Source organism: Psittacula echo (assembly GCF_963264785.1).
Source record: "Psittacula echo genome assembly, chromosome: 1".
In the NCBI taxonomy this organism is placed as follows: domain Eukaryota; kingdom Metazoa; phylum Chordata; class Aves; order Psittaciformes; family Psittacidae; genus Psittacula; species Psittacula echo.
Genome location: NC_137735.1, coordinates 75,155,010 through 75,174,161, shown reverse-complemented (window position 1 = coordinate 75,174,161; position 19,152 = coordinate 75,155,010). Strand labels below are relative to the sequence as shown.

The 19,152-nt window shown below is 39.2% G+C and overlaps 1 protein-coding gene across 1 annotated transcript in view; it reads left to right on the top strand.

Annotated features, from left to right (window-relative positions):
• Positions 1-19,152, top strand: part of ANK2 (ankyrin 2) — a gene marked incomplete at its 5' end in the record, with an annotated part of 189,955 nt that overhangs the window by 151,516 nt on the left and 19,287 nt on the right. Inside the window, 6 exons of the mRNA XM_080621291.1 lie at positions 167-395; positions 2,612-2,737; positions 4,218-4,340; positions 5,908-5,940; positions 8,210-8,231; positions 18,602-18,676. Of these exons, the coding sequence (XP_080477417.1) occupies positions 167-395; positions 2,612-2,737; positions 4,218-4,340; positions 5,908-5,940; positions 8,210-8,231; positions 18,602-18,676 (608 nt within the window). The remainder of the gene's footprint in view (positions 1-166; positions 396-2,611; positions 2,738-4,217; positions 4,341-5,907; positions 5,941-8,209; positions 8,232-18,601; positions 18,677-19,152) is intronic.

Genomic DNA, 19,152 nt, shown 5'->3' with positions numbered 1-19,152 from the left:
GCATTTTTAGGCTATTCCTCCCAAATGGTAACTACTTGTTCTACTTTATTCTAACTTACATAAAATTGGTATCATTACCAGCTAATGCTGCCAAGATGGGAAAACATAATCTTCTTGCTTAAATCTTTGTGTGCTGATAAACACAATTCTTTATTTTCTTTTACAGATTTTGGTTAATAGACTGTCGACAGACACAAGAATCTGTTACTTTTGCTTCGCAAGTGTACAGAGAGATTATCTGTGTCCCCTACATGGCCAAATTTGTGGTGTTTGCCAAATCACATGATCCTATTGAAGCACGGTTAAGATGTTTTTGCATGACAGATGACAAGGTGGATAAAACTCTAGAACAACAAGAAAATTTTGCTGAAGTTGCCAGGAGCAGGGATGTAGAGGTACTGTACAAGGATCTTAAACAGTTTTCTCCATTTTCTAATGTGTGTTTTCTTCTGCCACCTTATCTGCCACAAGTCCTGAAAAATAATAGTGCAAACAAATACCATTGTGATGCAATAACGTGTCATGGTAAGATGGAAACTCTGACTTTTGTTAGATGTAAGGGAAAAGTAGCTGCCAGATACAAGTTATGAAATTCCATTCCCTGTGGGCACTTGCTGATCTCTTAGTCCACAGGGCTAGTGGGAAGGTTAGCTATGTTCAGCTGACTGCAACCTAAAGCTGGATTCAAGGAGATAAATAGTAAATACGGAGTTGGTTGAGTCTGAGGCCTCTGTTACGGGACTAAAGCTTAGAAAAGCTATAGGGCAAAATGGAAACAATTTGTTTTTCCAAGATGTTTTTTTGTGGTGGACCTCTTAAATTGTGTATTTAGAAACTAGACTGACTTTATGCTAGGAAATCAGGTAATAAAATGAAGTTGGGAGTTACCACTTAGTCCAGCAGTTTCAGGCTTTTTGTCTTCTGATGTCAGGGTCAGCATTTCTTTGGTAAAGATTCTGAACTAAGACAGCTACTGCCACCTAAGTATTATGAAATCTGTTTGAGATGGCTGGTTATGCAAGTAGGAAGCATTGCCCATGGCTCTTATTAAACAAAATGCAATAGTCTGTAAGAATTTTGTTAGCTTCACTGGGGTTTTCAGGTGTACTAAAAGACTAAAGACTGAAGTTATTCAACAGTGAGCTGAGAGGTAGCGAATAGGGGGTTGTAAACACACTTTTCCCTCAGTTAGGCTAAAACTAAGTTCTACTTATGCAGGCTAGCTCTAGTTCAATCCAAATAGCTCAGTTATTTCTGTGGTGGTCCACAGTGATTACTTAGTTTTAATTAGCTCTATATCAAACTGCCAGGAGACACCTTGAATTTTTCAGTTACTTCCTCTTAGAGGAATGTCTGAGTAAAGATGAGTTTTGACAGTGTTGTTCTTTGCTGAACTATTACATTCTTGACCCTGATACAAAGTGGCTGTTGTGAAAAAAGGGAAGATAGTCAAAGCCAAAAAGGGCAGGTAAATCTCAACTTACAGTAACTCCATAAGTGGGTATCACTAACCAAAAAGGCAGTCAACAGTAGTCACATTTTGTCAGCATCTTTGCTTGCCAAGAAGTTTAACTAGCAGGTTTGATTTTTCTGCTTTACTTTGATGGACAGGCAAAAGCTTTCCTTTGTGGAAACCAGCAACATGCCTGGTAAATGCCAATTTTCTTGCTCCATAACCTTTCTCAAGAGGGATAACAAATTGCAAGTGCTTTAACTACATGCATAGCATATTCTTCTGCTTAGTAAATGAGAATCCCACCTTTAAAAAAATTTGTCCTTGCTGTTCCTGAAGCCCTGACAGGCATTTCTTGTGCAGAGCAGATAGATATAATGTGGGCTTATAAAACTGAATGACAAGCTGAATTTTTGGAAAGTAAGGATGTGATGTTAATATATTGGCAGTTTGAAGGGAGTATGTCCAAATGTGGTAAGCTGAGATTTAAGCGTATGGAGGGACCATATCAACAGCAATCCAAAGAGGTAGGCAGTATCATTATATAGGCATTTCAGAGAGGCATGTACCTGAGGCTTGACTTTCAAAAGCTTAAAGCCTTTACAAATCCAGCTGAAATAAATAGAATCTGCTCATATATACTGTTTTTCCCTGCTGCAACAAGCTATTACAAGTAGATTAAACACGTAGGTAATGTAATTTAGAAAGCTTTTGCATTGGTTAAAAGGTCCTCTGCAACTTCATGATAATTCCTGGCTGGCTTATTGTCCTGCCAGGCAAAGCAAGGAATTGTTTGCTGAAGAAAATATTTATTTGACTGTTATGATAATGCCAGGTGAACAAAGTATACTAAAATGATAGCCAGTAAAAAAATCCATATTGAAATATAGATTGAGAATTTGGCTAGATTTATGACACTGAACACTCATTTATAGTGTCACGCTGTTATTAAATTTACAGTGTATGCCATTTGGAATTTAATAATCTGAAGTGTTTTCACAGATTTTAGGTAACTGTACATAACAAACCTTGTAAGTGATGACAAGTCCTAGCAATTTAAGAAATTGGTTGAAACTACTATAGAATTATGCTTAAGAAGAAATCCTAACCACCCCACTGCAATTAATTGCTGCTTTGCTTCTTTTTTGCTTTCAATAGGTATTAGAAGGAAAACCCATCTATGTTGACTGCTTTGGCAATTTGGTGCCACTAACAAAGAGTGGGCAACATCATATATTCAGTTTTTTTGCCTTCAAAGAAAATAGACTTCCTCTGTTTGTTAAGGTAATGTTACAATATGGGCTATGGATTGTATTTTTATTTTCTGAGTTCAGAATAAATTTAGCAGACTGAAGAACAGTCCCAAAGTACTTTATAATAATGGATTAAATGTTGACTTGGTTAATCAAACCCACCAGAAGTGGCTATATAAAATGTAGTAATATTTTTCTCTAAATATAATGATTTGTGCCTGTGTTCTGCATATAAAGGAGTCCACAGCATTCTTTCAGATGCCAAAATGGTACTTCTAGGAATCCTGTTCTTTACCTAATAATCTAAAGAGCCATTGACCTCAATCTTGTTTGGTTTTCTGTATCACATTTCAATATATTGCAGGAAAAAATGTCAAATGCAAAAAAGTGTCAGAAAACGTTATAGAAATGGCAGAAATCTATTGAAATGGGATCTTTGTACCCTTCGCTTATAAATATGCATATGGCTGTAAATACAGGTATAACTGTTCTTCAATCAGTTATCCTCCCTTCAGCAGCAATGCAAACATCTTTGGGGGTACAGTAAGAAAAGCATGGCTCCTTTTTGGAGATTTCAAATTATGGTTTTACCATATTTTTGAGAACGGAAAGGAAAAAGAAAGTAATTAATTTTGCTGAATTCCCAACTATAACCTCATTTTATCCTTTTAGAGTATATTACTGACCTATACCGTTTTAGAAACTTTTCTGTGAGTAGGGAAGTTTTTAAAACAAAAGTCAAGCCAAAACCCCCCCATTCATCGAAAGTGAACTAGTACTATAGAGCCCGTGACACAAATGTCACAGTGCAGGGGGCTCATCTGCATTTTTGTGAGATCTGCAGGAACTGTAAGTCACGGAAAAAAGTGCTCTTGCTGTAGTCTGTGCTACCAGCAGAGAGGGCTGCTGCCACCCAGCCACCTTTGGCTTTGTATATTTTTCTCTCTGATGGCGTTTTCCAACAGAGGCTTGAAACCACGTGTGTCTTTGCATCTAGTATTTTTAGTCTGATAAAGTTAATGCACGTGTATCTAATTGTATAATTTTATTAGCTCAGAAAATGAAGAATGGGGTAATGCTTTCAGTCATATTGCTCCCATGATATCACATGTAATCCTCCTGACATTATGTATAAAAGCTAAAAGTACATCTCCAGTACCCTAAGTTCCAAGTGCTTACACTTGTTTCTACTACAACTATGAAAAAGATTTTAAAGTATGCCATGATGTGGTATGTTTTGTGGATAATAATCATCACACCTATAAATATATTCCAGCAAATTTCTTCATTCTAAGAATAGGATTTATCAATACATTGGAGAAAAATTTTTGCAAGAAAAGAAATTTTAAGGGGGGGGGGGTGAGAGGTGTCAGAGAAAACGCATTATTTTTCCCTACATGGACTTTTTCTCCCACACCTAGCCTTTTTCTGCTAAATAATTTTTAGTGGCACAAGCAAATCCTATCACAAAATAGCAAAATGTCAGATGAAATGTCTCTATGCTCTACCAGGTGCGAGACACCACACAAGAACCCTGTGGACGATTATCATTCATGAAGGAGCCAAAATCGACAAGAGGCCTCGTTCATCAAGCCATATGCAATTTAAACATCACTTTACCCATTTACACAAAGGTACTGTGAAATTATACTGCTCTGTAGTCATCAGCATTATAATATAAACAACAAATGAGTAGGAGAGCAAAATATTATTAAGGCTTCGTAGTCAGGGATTTTAAAGAAGCATGAATACCACCAAGGCCTTTCAGTTTTTTGGGTTTGGTACTCTTAACTTAGCTAGTTTTCAAAGATGTTACTGAATGTTTTCTTATGACTCAGAAGTGAATGACCAAAGGGAGCCAAATTCCAATTTGCACTGCATAGCTCCCATGGTTTCATTGGTGTTAGCACTAGGTCTGTGCTAATCTTATTTCATCCAGAAATTTTATCCAGATTCTGTTCAAGGTAAAATTCTGTTTAGTCCCAGACAGACCTGGGACTCAGCAAGTACCTCTAGGTTCATCTTTTGTTTTACCAGAGACTTCCCACACTGTCTAACCATGTCTTGTGACACCTCTCTGGAGATGAAGCTACCCTTCATACTTACAAAGTGTAAGGGTAATGTCTGTAGGTCATACAATGTTCTTCAGGTATGAAGTACAGAACGACTGAAATTATTTGTCATTTTTTTCATTTGTCAATTAGAAATAATTGGCCTTTGCAATAGTGTTTTTAGCTGGCTGCCTTGTGTATCTGTGGTGACAGAAATAAAAGGTAGCAGACTTGAACCCTAGAATTTGGAAAGTTTATAGGACAGTCGAAAGTATTTTCTTAGAATAGATTTTAATATTACATTGACTTTTGACACTGACTTCCTATTTGTGATCAAATCTTTCAAGAATCTACGAGCATGTCACATGGTGTAAATGGTCTTTCTTCAGAATATTGTTATAACAGTTATTAATGTGCTTGGGGAAGAAAATGGTCCAAGGTCAAGGGAAGAAAATGGAGTGGAATAATCTAGTGTGAGTTAGTATTTATAAATAACAAGACTGAGAGCAGCTGAATTTTCCTATATCATGGGAGGGTGCTTGATTGCTATGTAAGCTAGATCAGACATTAAGAAGTGCTTGTTTTCTTAGAAAAAGTCAGTTTATTGCTATTCTGTGCTAACTCAGATTTTTTTTTGCTGTCCTTGTCAGATTAGCTGCATGCCTTTTAGGAATGTATTAGGCTGTTTGCCCAAAATCTTGCCCGCTGCTATTCATTTTTTCTTGGCATTTTTAGCATATAATATGATCTTTATTATAGTATTTTTATATAATTTTAAAATAACAACATATTTTAACTTTAAATGGCTAATATTCTGAACTATTTTAAGTATTTATTTGTGCTAATTTATGGAAGCAGAAACATGTATATATATTAAGTTGTGGTATGAAGGATCACAAGAAGTCTAACACCCAGAAACAACTTTTCTGTTATAATATGCTCAATTCTGTAGCCTTTGTGTTTTAAACTGTTAGTTTAGTTTTGCTGCTTTTTGATGTAAGAAGTCTACTGCAGAAACATACTGCATTTCCTGCTTTTCTCTTAAATGTTGTCAGAAGTTATATTTTCCTACTCTCTTCTTCTAGAACTTTTTCATTTTGTCTGCTCTGTTTTTCCCTTCTCTTTTTGCATGGCATTTCGGAACTGAAAGGAATCAGAATCAGACCAAGAACAGGAAGAAGAGGTAATGTATGCTATAATAGTATGTCATTACTTACACATACTACTAAAATACAACTAACACATAGAGCCTGGAAGATAAAATCCCTAGTGAAACGAGCATATCAATTGTCAGCTCGGTGCTACAAAAACAGTGAGGAGTACATTCAAAAGTGCAAAATTTGGAATTTACAGGGTTTAACTTTCCCTGTATTAAAATTGAAGTTTTACTGCATCAGATGCACTGATTTTGGAGGTCTATAATAGTTCATTTGGCTTTCAAAACAGTTCTGTAATAATTTAGAAATCATTTTGCTCAAGAATAAGCCATACAGTGTATTTCTTTAAGCTTTATTCTCTGCAGCACAGAAAAGGGGAAATGGGATTGTTTCTTCTGATTCCAAGAACCATTCCACATCCTAAAAATAGTGCTGGGTTGCTACTAGACTTGGCTAAAGTATTCAGAACCAGTAGATTGTTGGCATAGTATACTTTTTGTTAATACCCTTCAGCACAGTCTTAATATGCTTCCTTTAGTTAGTGGTGGGTAAGGAGAACAGCATTGGAGGAACAGACCTACGTATAACAAGTATCTCCACTGACATTTTCCCCATTGCTGCGGGGAGTCTGTGACCAGATTGTGATCGAATGCACTACCTGCATACCTGAGAGGGCAGAATTCCTGAGTCTTGTCCATTTATAAAATCCAGTGGACCGTGTCTTACAGATTTTTGAGTCTAGTACAGAAAGAGTTACAAGAAGTTTACTCCAAGTAAAAGGTGGAGAGTTTTCATAAACTCTGCACCTTTAGCATAAACTGAATTGCATCTTGAGACACATGGCCAACTCCCCCCTCCATTCCCAGCCCTGTCCTGGCAGTTACAGATGTTTCTTGAGGTCTGACCCCTGTGTGAATGAGTAACATTAGAAAAGCATCCCCACGTTTTGAAGATGTTATGCTGCTGGAAATGATGAGAGTGCCAGCCCTGTGGGAATAGCCTACTCCCCAAAGATGACACACGTTTTTTTCTATGAACTGCAAAACAGCTCAGAAATTTTGTGGCATGGATTGGAGTTTTAAGCTAATTCCCATTTTATTCATTCAGAAGGTAGCATTTTTTACCAGGTTATCATTTGATTTCATACCAAAAGCGCAAAACTAAGTCTTTAATACTCTATAATGCTGTTTCTGCATCCCCAGGGAAGTCTCCAAAAGTTGTTTTTAACAAATCAATGCTCCTTAAAGCAGCATAAAGTATATTGGAAAAATATATGACATCGATGAATTCTTACATTTTAATCTGAGAAACTAAAGCACAAAACCACAAGATTATTGATAGCTAAAACCATCTTCCATTTGAAAATTTTTATTTACTTTATTATTTTTATGTTAATAATATTAATTAGAATGCTGACATAATTCCAGATTGATTTGTAGAAACTTAAAGTAAAGGGAATTAAAGTATCATAAGGATCCTAGGTTACCATCTAGGGTGTTCTGTACTTTAGAGGAATTACAAGGTAACTTCAAACATTGCTTCTTGAATTTTTAGTCTGACACTGTTGTTTTTTTTTTTTTTTTTTTGTCAAGTGCTGTGTTTTCTTTTGAGTAACAGTAAAATTGTATGGCTTTTTCAATCTATACCTAGATGCACTCAGAAAAATCCAAAATATGGCCTGAGAGCCATCACTGCTTCCATTTACAGGTATCATTAGCTGTTAGTGGCACCGAGTCTTAGTTCTTGCTGTAGGCAGTAGCAAGGCTGCAGTCATTTCTACACCCGCTTTTTTTTTTCATCATCACAAAGTACAGAGTTGAAAATGCAAATCATGATCTCAGAATGAACATGTAAGGTGAAACTATGCATAAAGCATACTAGGTGCCTTCCAGATGGGACATCTGCCTTCACATGACCATATTTGACTCTTGCTTTAGACAGAAAGAGATAAGTTAATGCAAAGCAACAACATACCCAGTAATTCAAAGGTCTACATCCTTTCTACTGCTTTTTGCATTTAAAGAGAATATATTGCAGCATTCTGCATCTGCTATTGACTGTAACTATAGCAAAGTAACCATTTTTCTGTTAATAGAAATACTAAATAAATAAAGCCATGCTTTTATCATTATTTTTAATCTGTTATTCTGTTTGTGGTTCCGTTTAAGTAAGTCAATGAATCTGTGGGCCTCCGTACATCTAGTGGATTTGACTCAAGCTCTACTACTTCACTAGTGACTTCATACGTATCACTTATATTTGAACTTTTAAATTTCTCCCTCTATGCTCTTCCAGGTTGATATGACTTCAGAAAAAAGTAAGATTTTATCTTTTTTAAAAAATGTTATAATGCAATTTGTATGAAAGATGGTTAAGGATAAAGATAAGCATGAAAGAGAGCTAAGCATTAACTGCTGTTGCTAATAACATCAATACTTTTAAAATGTAATAGAGAACAATTTAATACCAAAGCAGCTATGCAATTAAATACATTTAAATGTATAAATTAACAAGTAATACAGTTTAAAGTGGTTCATCTAAGCATTTACTTTCCTTTGACATCCCTAGTGATCCTGCTATTGCTCTTTTGCTTGTATGAATGCTCATTCTCTCCATTTTTTTGTTTTGCCCATTTGTTGACACACATTGTTGGCTCACATTTGAGATAAATGACAATATCACTTTTAATGTAATTAATATTCTAATAAATTTCATAAACTCATGAAGTACAACCATGCAAAAAAGTGATACTGTCCAAAGTAATCTGCCTGTTTAACCCTTCCCCCACCCTTTACTGTGGTGAAATACGACTGGAAATGTTGACTGTTAGGTTTGGTACAGCATATATGCCTTTCGTAAATACAGAATCGGGCCATAATTATTATTGGAAACTGAGGGCGAGTGGTGCACAAGGCCAGAGATCTCCTTTAATGAAGATACACATCAATATAAATTTAGTCTGAAGAGCGTCTCTACGAAGAACTGTTTTCAAAAGCAGTGATTTCTTAAATCTGGTTAGGAAAAGACTGATTCCTTCTTGTTACTAGTTTAAATTGCAATGTCTTGCCTGGTTTTCCTACATTGTCTTTTGAGGGTTATTTATTCGCAGTGTACTGGTTTCTAAATTGGAAGGACCATAGTGCCGTGATCCTGAAGATCAAATGGATGATCATTTCCCTTTTTTATAATTAACGAACACTTTTTACATTGAGAGACAGTTGTGCTGCTCTCACCTGCCATGGCAGAACGAACAGCTTTGTTATACAAGCTAGAAAGATCTCAGTGCAGGTGTGAGGGAGGCCAACCACATCATACCAAGTGAGCATTCTAGCTGCCAGCCACACATCTTTCAGATAGTACTTGCCTTTTATTTCCCTCTGAAGCTTCTTTGCTTGACTCTGTGGCCAGTGCGATTGTCATCCATGTGACGTCTATGAAAATATGTATTACTAAAGTTGCAAAGCCCCACCGATTCAGTTGTAATTAACAGCATAAATATTTAACACAAGAGACAAAACACATGGGAGTCCTAGTAGACGGCAGGATGACCATGAGCCAACACTGTGCCCTTGTGGCCAAGAAGGCCAATGGCATCCTGGGGTGTATTAGAAGGGGGGTGGTCAGTAGGTCGAGAGAGGTCCTCCTCCCCCTCTACTCTGCCCTGGTGAGACCGCATCTGGAATATTGTGTCCAGTTCTGGGCCCCTCAGTTCAAGAAGGACAGGGAACTGCTGGAGAGAGTCCAGCGCAGGGCAACTAAGATGATTAAGGGAGTGGAGCATCTCCCTTATGAGGAAAGGCTGAGGGAGCTGGGTCTCTATAGTTTGGAGAAGAGGAGACTGAGGGGTGACCTTATTAGTGTATATAAATATATAAAGGGGGAGTGTCACGAGGATGGAGCCAGGCTCTTCTCAGTTGTAAACAATGATAGGACAAGGGGTAATGGGTATAAACTGGAACACAAGAGGTTCCACTTAAACTTGAGAAGAAACTTCTTCTCAGTGAGGGTGACAGAACACTGGAACAGGCTGCCCAGGGAGGTTGTGGAGTCTCCTTCTCTGGAGACATTCAAAACCCGCCTGGACACATTCCTGTGTAACCTTATCTAGGTGTTCCTGCTCTAGCAGGGGGATTGGACTAGATGATCTTTTGAGGTCCCTTCCAATCTCTAACATACTGTGATACTGTGAAGAGTGTAGAAAAATGGATATTATTTACAAATAAATCCAGATAATTACATATTGCTTAGGTTCTTCATATTTGCATTACTACTTTAGACATTTAGAGTAGGATGCAGAAATGCTTCAAGTTTTATGTGATGTACTAGAAGTAAAAAAAAAAATACAATTACAATTTCTAAGCATTGCATTCTGTTCATAACTCGCCTCAGTCCTCCAGCATTTCATTCTGTTAAATAAACATTTTCTAGCAGGCCTTCCTGAAATTAAGTATTCTCAGGAGGCAGCTATGGTATAATGGGAGTTACCTGCATCCAGCTGACTGTATATTTATTGCACAGACAAGTATTTCACCACAGTATATTTTACAATATTTTGTTTAATTTATGTGATTAATTTTAGAAAGATTGGTTTTTAACTGAAACTACATACCCAGCAGTATTTGCAACACCTTTGTTTTGCATGGAAATAACTTGCCTTACATGAGTTGTACGTATGTGTCTGGTGTGACTGTCTCTGATTTTTGGTTGCCATACATGACATTTTTGAAAACTCTGAAATCACTTTTAAGTTGATTCACAGTTTTTTCTTACGATTTCTCCTTTTCTCCTCTGTCTTCTCTTTCCTCAGTCTATTCATTAGTTGTCAATGAGGATGTTCCAAGGAAAGGACCATGCCTCTTAAAACAAAAGACTGTTTGTTTCATTGTTTAGGTGTGAAATCCCCTTAGATGAAATGCCGGTTTGCAGCTGATTCAGATCTCTACGTATTTGATAATAATTTAGATTACTGCAGAATTATTTTTAACTTTTTGTCATTAAGAAAAAAAAAGTTAAGCCAATGTTATTCTGGCAGTTTGCTAACACTGGCTTTCTCTTAGAGGAAATCGACTTTCAATCAGTTCTAATGCTTTCTCCCTATTTTCTTGCCTTTTTCTTTTTTTTTTTTTTTTTGTTTGACCATTGATCTGTAACATCTGAACAATCTTGAGATGCTTATCTTTGTGTAACTTCACTGTGTTTCTTCTGTTTTTAATTTTAAATTTTGCTGTTGTTGTTTTGAGGTTTTCTAGTGATGTCCTGATCTGTTTTGTTACAGCTTTGGTAATGTATGTGTGGTTGTGCTATATTGATAAAGTTAAGCAAGTTATTTCCTGCCATTTTCCTTTTCAGTTTTGTTTTGGGTTTTTTTTATTTGATTCCTCCCCTCCCCCCCATTAGCTTTGCTTTGCTCTTGTACCCTCAGATCTTGTGGATCCACCATTCCTGGCCCATTTTGTTGACCTTCCTACCACTGCAACCAAAGACTCTCATTTTCAATCAGTTTTGATTACATTTTTCAATCTCTATTTTTGATTTCCATTTTACTTTCAATGTTTTTCATTTGCATCAAAGATGACGAGACAGAATCTACAGAAACATCTATCCTGAAAAGCCATCTGGTTAATGAAGTCCCTGTACTAGCCAGTCCAGACCTATTGTCTGAAGTTTCTGAGATGAAACAAGATTTGATTAAAATGACTGCCATCTTGACAACTGACCCTTCTGATAAATCGGGCTCCATTAAAGTGAAAGATCTCGGAAAAGCCAGTGAGGAAGAGCCAGGAGAGCCTTTTGAAATAGTTGAAAGAGTGAAAGAAGACTTAGAAAAAGTAAATAAAATTCTGAGAGGTGGATCCTATACCAGAGAAGAACATGTTTTGCGGAAGTCCCTTTCCAAACAAGAACTTTCAGAAGAAGAATGGGTCATTGTCAGTGATGAAGAAATTGAAGAGGCCAGAAGAAATGCTCCTTCAGAAGTCACCGAACCTACATGTGTAGAAGTCAGGGTAGATGAAGGGACAACAAAAAAGGAGAAGGCAGAAGTGACAGGGATAGTAGATTACCTTACAGAGGACTTAAAAGCATACGTTTCTCTTCATGAGGTACAGCCAACAGCCTTACAAGAAGACTTGGTAGAGGAGAGATTTGAAGCTGTAGTAATAAGCAGGGATTCTGAAAAAGAAGGACAAGAATCTCCAACAGCCGGACCACGAAGTCTGCAGGAGCAACACAAGCCGGCCTTAGAAATTAAAAAGCCCCTTAGGACAAAATTAAGAGACAAGCCAAAGCAAAAGGAAGGCAAGATGCGCGGCGGCGAAGAGCAGCCAGGGCTAACGAAGCCCACTTCGGAGGTGTCACAAGGCAGTGAGGAACCTGGCCTAATGCCGACAGCTGCTCTGGAAGCTAAAGCTGTATCCCCTGTTATAGAGGAAACTCCTATTGGCTCAATCAAAGATAAAGTTAAAGCTCTTCAGAAACGAGTGGAAGATGAGCAAAAAGTGCGGTCAAAACTGCCTGTCAGAATTCAAACCAAAGAAGGCACTGCTGAGAAGGCTTCCAAAAGACCAGTACAAGTCAAAAAGCCAGCAGTGCACAAAGCACAGCCACCTGTTTCCCCCTCTTCTAAGACAGAAAGACTTGAAGAGACCATGTCAGTTCGTGAACTGATGAAAGCCTTTCAGTCAGGTCAAGACCCATCCAAGAATATATCTGGACTGTTTGAACACAAATCTGTCAAACAGAAGCAACAGTTCCCCGAGAAGGAAACAACACGGAGAAAAACGACAGTTTCACAAAGCGAAACAAGGCGAGTAACGAGCCACAAGACAGACAAACAGAAAGACAAACAAAGTGCAGCATTAAAAACAGAGAAAGAGCTGCAATCCAGAAAAGGAAGAATGCAACTATCTACCATTGAAACTACAAAGAAAGCTGTAGGTAAAGACCAGGTAAAAGAGCAGGGCAGCAAAAAACCAAGTGAACTTCTCCCTCCCGTGTTTGATGATGAAAGTGCCAAAGATATAGTGGTTGGAAAGGGCAGGCCTTCTGATGACCAGGGAGATACTGACTTCCAGATCAGCCCTGACAGAAAAACCTCAACAGACTTTTCTGATATCATTAAAGAAGAACTGGAGGACAATGACAAATATCAACAGTTCCGACACCTTTCGGTCACGGAGGAGGGAGAACTTAACTTGGAGCAAGTACTGACCAGCCCCTTCAGCGTTGCTTTTCCCACAGAGTATGGGAAAGATGGGTTCCTGCCTGCTCTTTCTCTGCAAAGCTCTGCTTTTAATGGGAGCTCTGAAAGCCTGAAACATGAAGGTGTGGCTGATTCTCCAGGTAGCCTGCTGGACGGAACTCCTCAGATCAGCTCTGAGGAAAGTTATAAGCATGAGGGTCTGGCAGAAACTCCAGAAACAAGCCCTGAAAGCCTTTCGTTCTCACCAAAGAAAACAGATGGAACAATTGAAGAAGCTAAAGGAGCACCTAGAGCCCACACAACAGCAGAAACATGTTCTCAAAAGGAACTCTCTCCAAAGGAAGATGAAAAAGGTATTACTGAAAGGCAGCTAGATGCTGTTACTGAGTCTCATTCTGACTGTGTATCGGAAGAGCTTGTACCTACAGCCTCTGAAGAAGAGGCTGATAAGCTTGCAGAAAGTAGCTCAGCTTCCATTATGAAAGATATTAGCAGGGATACAGAATCTGCAACCACTGCACATTTAACTAAGTCTTCTGAAACACATGACACTGCTTTAGCAAAAGACAAAGATATAACTTGTGAACGCTGTGTTGCGGTTAGAAGTCCCCAGAAATTGGAACTTTCACTTGCTAGCCATGATAGTGAAAACTTTAGCCCAGTTGCAGATGACTCTTTGGCTATAAGTCATAAAGACTCCCTGGAGGCAAGCCCAGTGCTAGAAGATAACTCGTCACACAAAACACCTGATTCTTTGGAGCCCAGTCCTATGAAAGAGTCTCCCTGCCGTGATTCTCTTGAAAGTAGCCCCGTAGAACAAACAATGAAGGCTGGCATTCTGGGGCAGGGTCCTCTGCTGTCCCTTCTTAGCAAAGGAGAAACCTGCCCAGAGTTGGCATCGGTGCGTTCCAGGATTCTCCGCGACCCTGAGGGAAGTGCTGATGATGACAGTCTAGAGCAAACGTCCCTCATGGAGAGCTCAGGGAAAAGTCCGCTTTCACCTGAGACTCCTAGTTCTGAAGAAATTAGCTATGAAATCACACCTAAAACAGCAGACTTGCAGGCACTGTCCAACGTACGAAAGTCAGCCATGATCCCTGAAGTCAGCGAAGAGCCGGAGCATGATTCAGAAAGCGAGCCAAAGAAGAGATTCACCCCTGAAGAGGAGATGTTTAAAATGGTGACCAAAATCAGAATGTTTGATGAGTTGGAACAAGAAGCAAAACAGAAGAGAGATTGCAAAAAGGATTGTAAGCAAGATGAATCTGCTGCTGTTGCCAATTCAGAAGTTGCATGTAGAGCTGAAGAACCACACTTGATGGCTGTGGAAGACAGAGATATACCTACGGTGGTGATGCTGACAGCTGAATCTAGAAAAAGCTCTTGCTCTTCAGAAAGCGAGCCAGAATTGACTCGGCTGAAAAGAGAGGCCGACTCAGGCCTCCTAATGGAACCTGTGATCCGAGTGCAGCCACCCTCACCATTACCATCCAGTATTGACTCCTACTCTAGCCCTGACGAAGCAGGTTTTCAACCTATTGATTCAGAAAGGTGCTCTGTCAGGATAGGTGTGGTTAAAGTGGAAGGGAATAAGCTGGTAGAAGATGACAAAGAAGAACTGCTTATCTCCAGGGGCAGCTGTACGACTTCCGCTTGTCATTCTGATGGTTGTGCAGAACCTGATGAATCAAAATGTGGCTGTACAAATGACAGGGAGATTGTTAGTCCTAATGCCCCAGCCATACAATCTGGGGGTACTCTGTGTCATTCCATTGATTCCAGTTCTCAAAAAGAAGTTCCCGTTGAGTTGTTTCTAACACTCAAGCGATGTGATACTACCAAAAAAGATGTTGATGCCACCTCATCTTTAACATGCACAGATCTCATTGCAATGGGAGCTGTGCTGGAGAATGTAGATGGTAGTTCTTGTGGACACAGTACCGCCAAGTACTCTGTACCACAACGTGCCAAACAGGCTGAAAGTGATACCGCTGACCATTCTACTTCTGGAAGTGGTTTGGGAAAAGCAGATACAGATTCTGAAACATGTCCAGGGGAGATCCATGCTGAGGAACCCCTACCAGAATATTCATCCCTCACTGCTGAAACAGTGGAACTGGAAAGCTGTGTAGCAGATGCTGCTGAAAGTAGTATAGTAAGCCCTTATGAGAACATGTCTTCCAAACATTTCTTTACTGACCCTGAAAATAAGGTAGGATCTGGTAGAAATCTGCTGCCTAGGGAAAGCTGTTCTACCGAGGAAGGGAAAAATCAGACTGGTGAAGCTTTACTTAGCAGAGACACAGGTAGCAAGCATTGCTTTTCAGAGGAATTATATATGGAAATAGAGCCCAAAACAGAGGATGCGTTTCAGAAAACATCACAGGGGTCTTCAGGATCGAATTCCACAAAATTAGCAGAATCTTCCCTTAAGGATATCAGAGATGAATCAGAGAAATCAGTTGGTCAAGTTGTCATCACTAAAACTGACGTGGATTCTGACATGTGGAGTGAAATACGTGAAGATGATGAAGCCTTTGAAGCTCGGTTGAAAGAAGAGGAACAGAAAGTATTTGGGTTGATGGTAGACAGGCGATCACAAGGCACAACACCTGACACCACGCCAGCCCGAACGCCCACCGAAGAAGGGACACCTCTTAGCGAACAGAATCCGTTTCTTTTTCAGGAAGGAAAGTTGTTTGAAATGACCAGAAGTGGGGCCATTGACATGACCAAAAGGAACTATCCAGATGAAAGCTTTCACTTCTTCCAAATGGGGCAGCAGCCTCAGGAAGAAGTTCCTATATCTGAAGAAGTGAAAGAAGCAGCAGAGATAGAATCTTATAAGATGAAGAGCTCACCAGATCCATTTTCACCTTTAGAATTGGAGGGCTTGGATATACAAGAAAAGGATACCTTGAAATATTCACCCCTGGCATCTGAGTGTAGCGATACATCAGAAGAAATGATGGATGAAGGTGTCGGCACAGGCACCACAAAAGCAGATCTGAAATCCAGAATTCCAATTAAAATGGGTATTTCAGCTTCTTCAAAATCACCAAAGAAAGAAACCGCTGCCTCTGAAGCTGAGCCTTTCTCCAGAATGGAGACTGACATGGTTGAGAGCAGTCAGGTGCCTTTCCCTACCTCTCCCGAGCAGTCCATAGTAGAAAATGAATTAGATTTTTCCAAAGTCACTAGATTAGTTAGTTCTGGACAGGCCGATGAGTCCCCAGACTCTTCACCAGAGGAACAGAGATCTGTGATTGAAATCCCTACTGCTGTAATGGAGAGAGTGCCTTCTTGTGAAAGCAAATCCAAAATTCCTGTAAAAACAGCTGCTGCTGCATTGCAACAGTTGGAAAATGAGAGCCTTCCTGCAGATGACTTCTTAGATGGTTTGCAGTGCGAAGAAAAAGATGACCCAGCAAAACCAAAGTCTCAAATCCCGGTCAGAGCAGCTTTCCAAAAAACTGAACAGCAGCATATGTACACAGGGGCATCTGTCCACAAGCTGGAGTCACCCAAAACTCTGGATGTGACTGGCAAACCACCTGTAAAACAGGATATCCGCGGTAAATCTGAATCCGATGCGAGTATTCCCATGGACCCAAAGACTAAGCGTTCAATAAAAGCTAGGAGTTATGCTGAGGCAGAAGCAGAGACCAGAGAGAGGGAGAGAGAGATCAACCTTGAGCTAAACTCAGACGAGGCAACAACAGCAAGACTCAAAGTATTTTTGTCACGGTTGCCAGTTAAAAGCAGAAGCACTACAGCCACAGAAGAAAGTAAGGAACATTTTTTTGACCTTTACAAAAACTCCATAGAATTTTTTGAAGAAATTAGCGATGAAGCTTCTAAGTTAGTGGAAAGACTCACACAGTCAGAGAGAGAACAAGAATTAGTTTCAGATGATGAAAGCAGTAGTGCCCTAGAAGTTTCAGTTATTGAAAATGTGCCATCCGGTGAGACCCAGCAGTCAGTTCCAGAAGACATCTTTGACACCAGACCCATTTGGGATGAGTCTGTAGAGACTCAGATTGAACGTATCCCTGATGAAAATGTCCATGACCATACTGAAGGTATTTGCCGACGACTGGGATTCCCTGTGCGACGCATGTCATGAATTAAACTTCTTGTTTTTTGTTTTCTTTGGTGTGTGTGGGGGTGTGCGTCCATACGTGTGTGTACATGTGTGATGTGTGTAGCATTTTCTTTTAAGCTTTCAGTGGTTAGTTGTGTTGTTTGTTTTATTTTCCCAGTGAGCTGCATTTGGGTTTTTTGTGTTGTGTCTGTATTTTTCTTGTCTGTGAAACAAATCTCAAGATTGCAAACCATGAAGGCTTGTGGGAAGTGTTACTGTAATAATCAAAAACGCTTCTCAATATATGTCTTGCTTTACCATTCAACCGATGGCTCAGGTCGTGCATATTTTGGCTTTTGACTTTCCCTGGCCCTATTTCTTAACTGTTAATTTTTACTAATAGTGAAATAAAAGGGCATCAACTGAAACAAAGACAGGAAAATTTATTTTCTTTTGAGTTCTTACACAAAGAAAGGTACAGAAAGTTACACAATTAACTTTTTCATAGTCATTTTTTGATGATCCATATCTCAAGAAAAATCTGTGTCACTAGTAACTTTAGTATGAGTTTTCTGGCATTTGCTTTTTCTCTTGCTGCTTGCATACTACTACTGAGTAGCCATAATGGAAATCCAGCAGCTAAAAAGAAACACGCATATGTCTTTAATGCAAAGCAATTTTCTGCATCTGAGATATTGCCATCCAGGTGTGCATTCAGGGAAAATCAAAACTCAAATTCTGCCATCCTCTAAGTAGCTTCAGAGATGGGAGGAACAGTCTGAAAGCAATGAAGACAGGTGAATGAATGTCCTATTTTTCCTTGCCTTCATTGTAACTATTGTGTATCGTGACCTTGTTGAAAACACCACTGACAATTAAATTAACGATATCTCAAATACAAACCATAATATTAAGTGCCATATGGGCTCTTTGAACAAAGCTTCCCCTACGATGGAAAGAACAGAATTAGAAGCACCAGTACAGATTAATTTGTCAACCTTGGTATTTACTAAGGAGGCACGGAAAATCACAGCTCTTGACTTAAAGTCCTCAATGTGCTGTTTTAGAATAAAATGCGTGGCCAAAATAGGCACACCAGGCACTTCAGTCCTTGTTTAAACTTTCACATGAAAGCCTGATTTTCAAATAGAAAATGTGGATGGTCCTGTGCTTTTTGAAAGATCAAGCTTTTATTGTTTTTTTTCATTGTTTTTGCTTTTTTTTGTAAACCTGGGGATTTACAGTCCCCACCTGAGTTACCAGTTTTAACAGCCTCTCCCCATTTAGCAGATAGAAAAGCAGTGGTTAGAAAAAAAATGGCACTTCCCTTCTTGGGCTATATCACCTATGGAAATGGTTTTTAACTTGTAAAAGGCAACTTCTGGTTCTCTTTGACCTTTAGATCAACAGGATGATCAGGAAAGGATGGAGGAAAGACTGGCCCACATTGCTGATCATCTTGGATTCAGCTGGACAGGTAAAATGCATGTCGTCCAGAAAGGAGTGAAGCATTCCTCACTGTTTTCATGTTTCTTTCAGATGATTTCCTGATTATCTAAAGATATTTGATAGAGATATTTCAGTAGCTTACTGTCTTCTGGGTACTAAGATTCCTATAGCCTTTTAGGTAAGAACTTGGATGCGGAGACAAGGCCTCTGCTCTTGCTGCATCTCCACGGGGAAGGGCAAGAGAGCTGGCATATGTTCCTCTCCTTTTCCTTGTGAAATGCAACATGTCTGGCTAGAAGATAAATGAATACAGGAATAAACATCATCTGTGTTCTGGGACTCCTGAGGTGGAAGGCCACTATAGGGATAAATTACATGAGCTTCTTTTCTACAGAACTGTCCTGAAGAAAAATGAATAAAAAGGGTCTTATTTGCGGCAGTCGCTTTAACATTGTGGATCAAATAGGTCTGAACCAGTTAATGGGACTGGGTACGAGCGAAAGT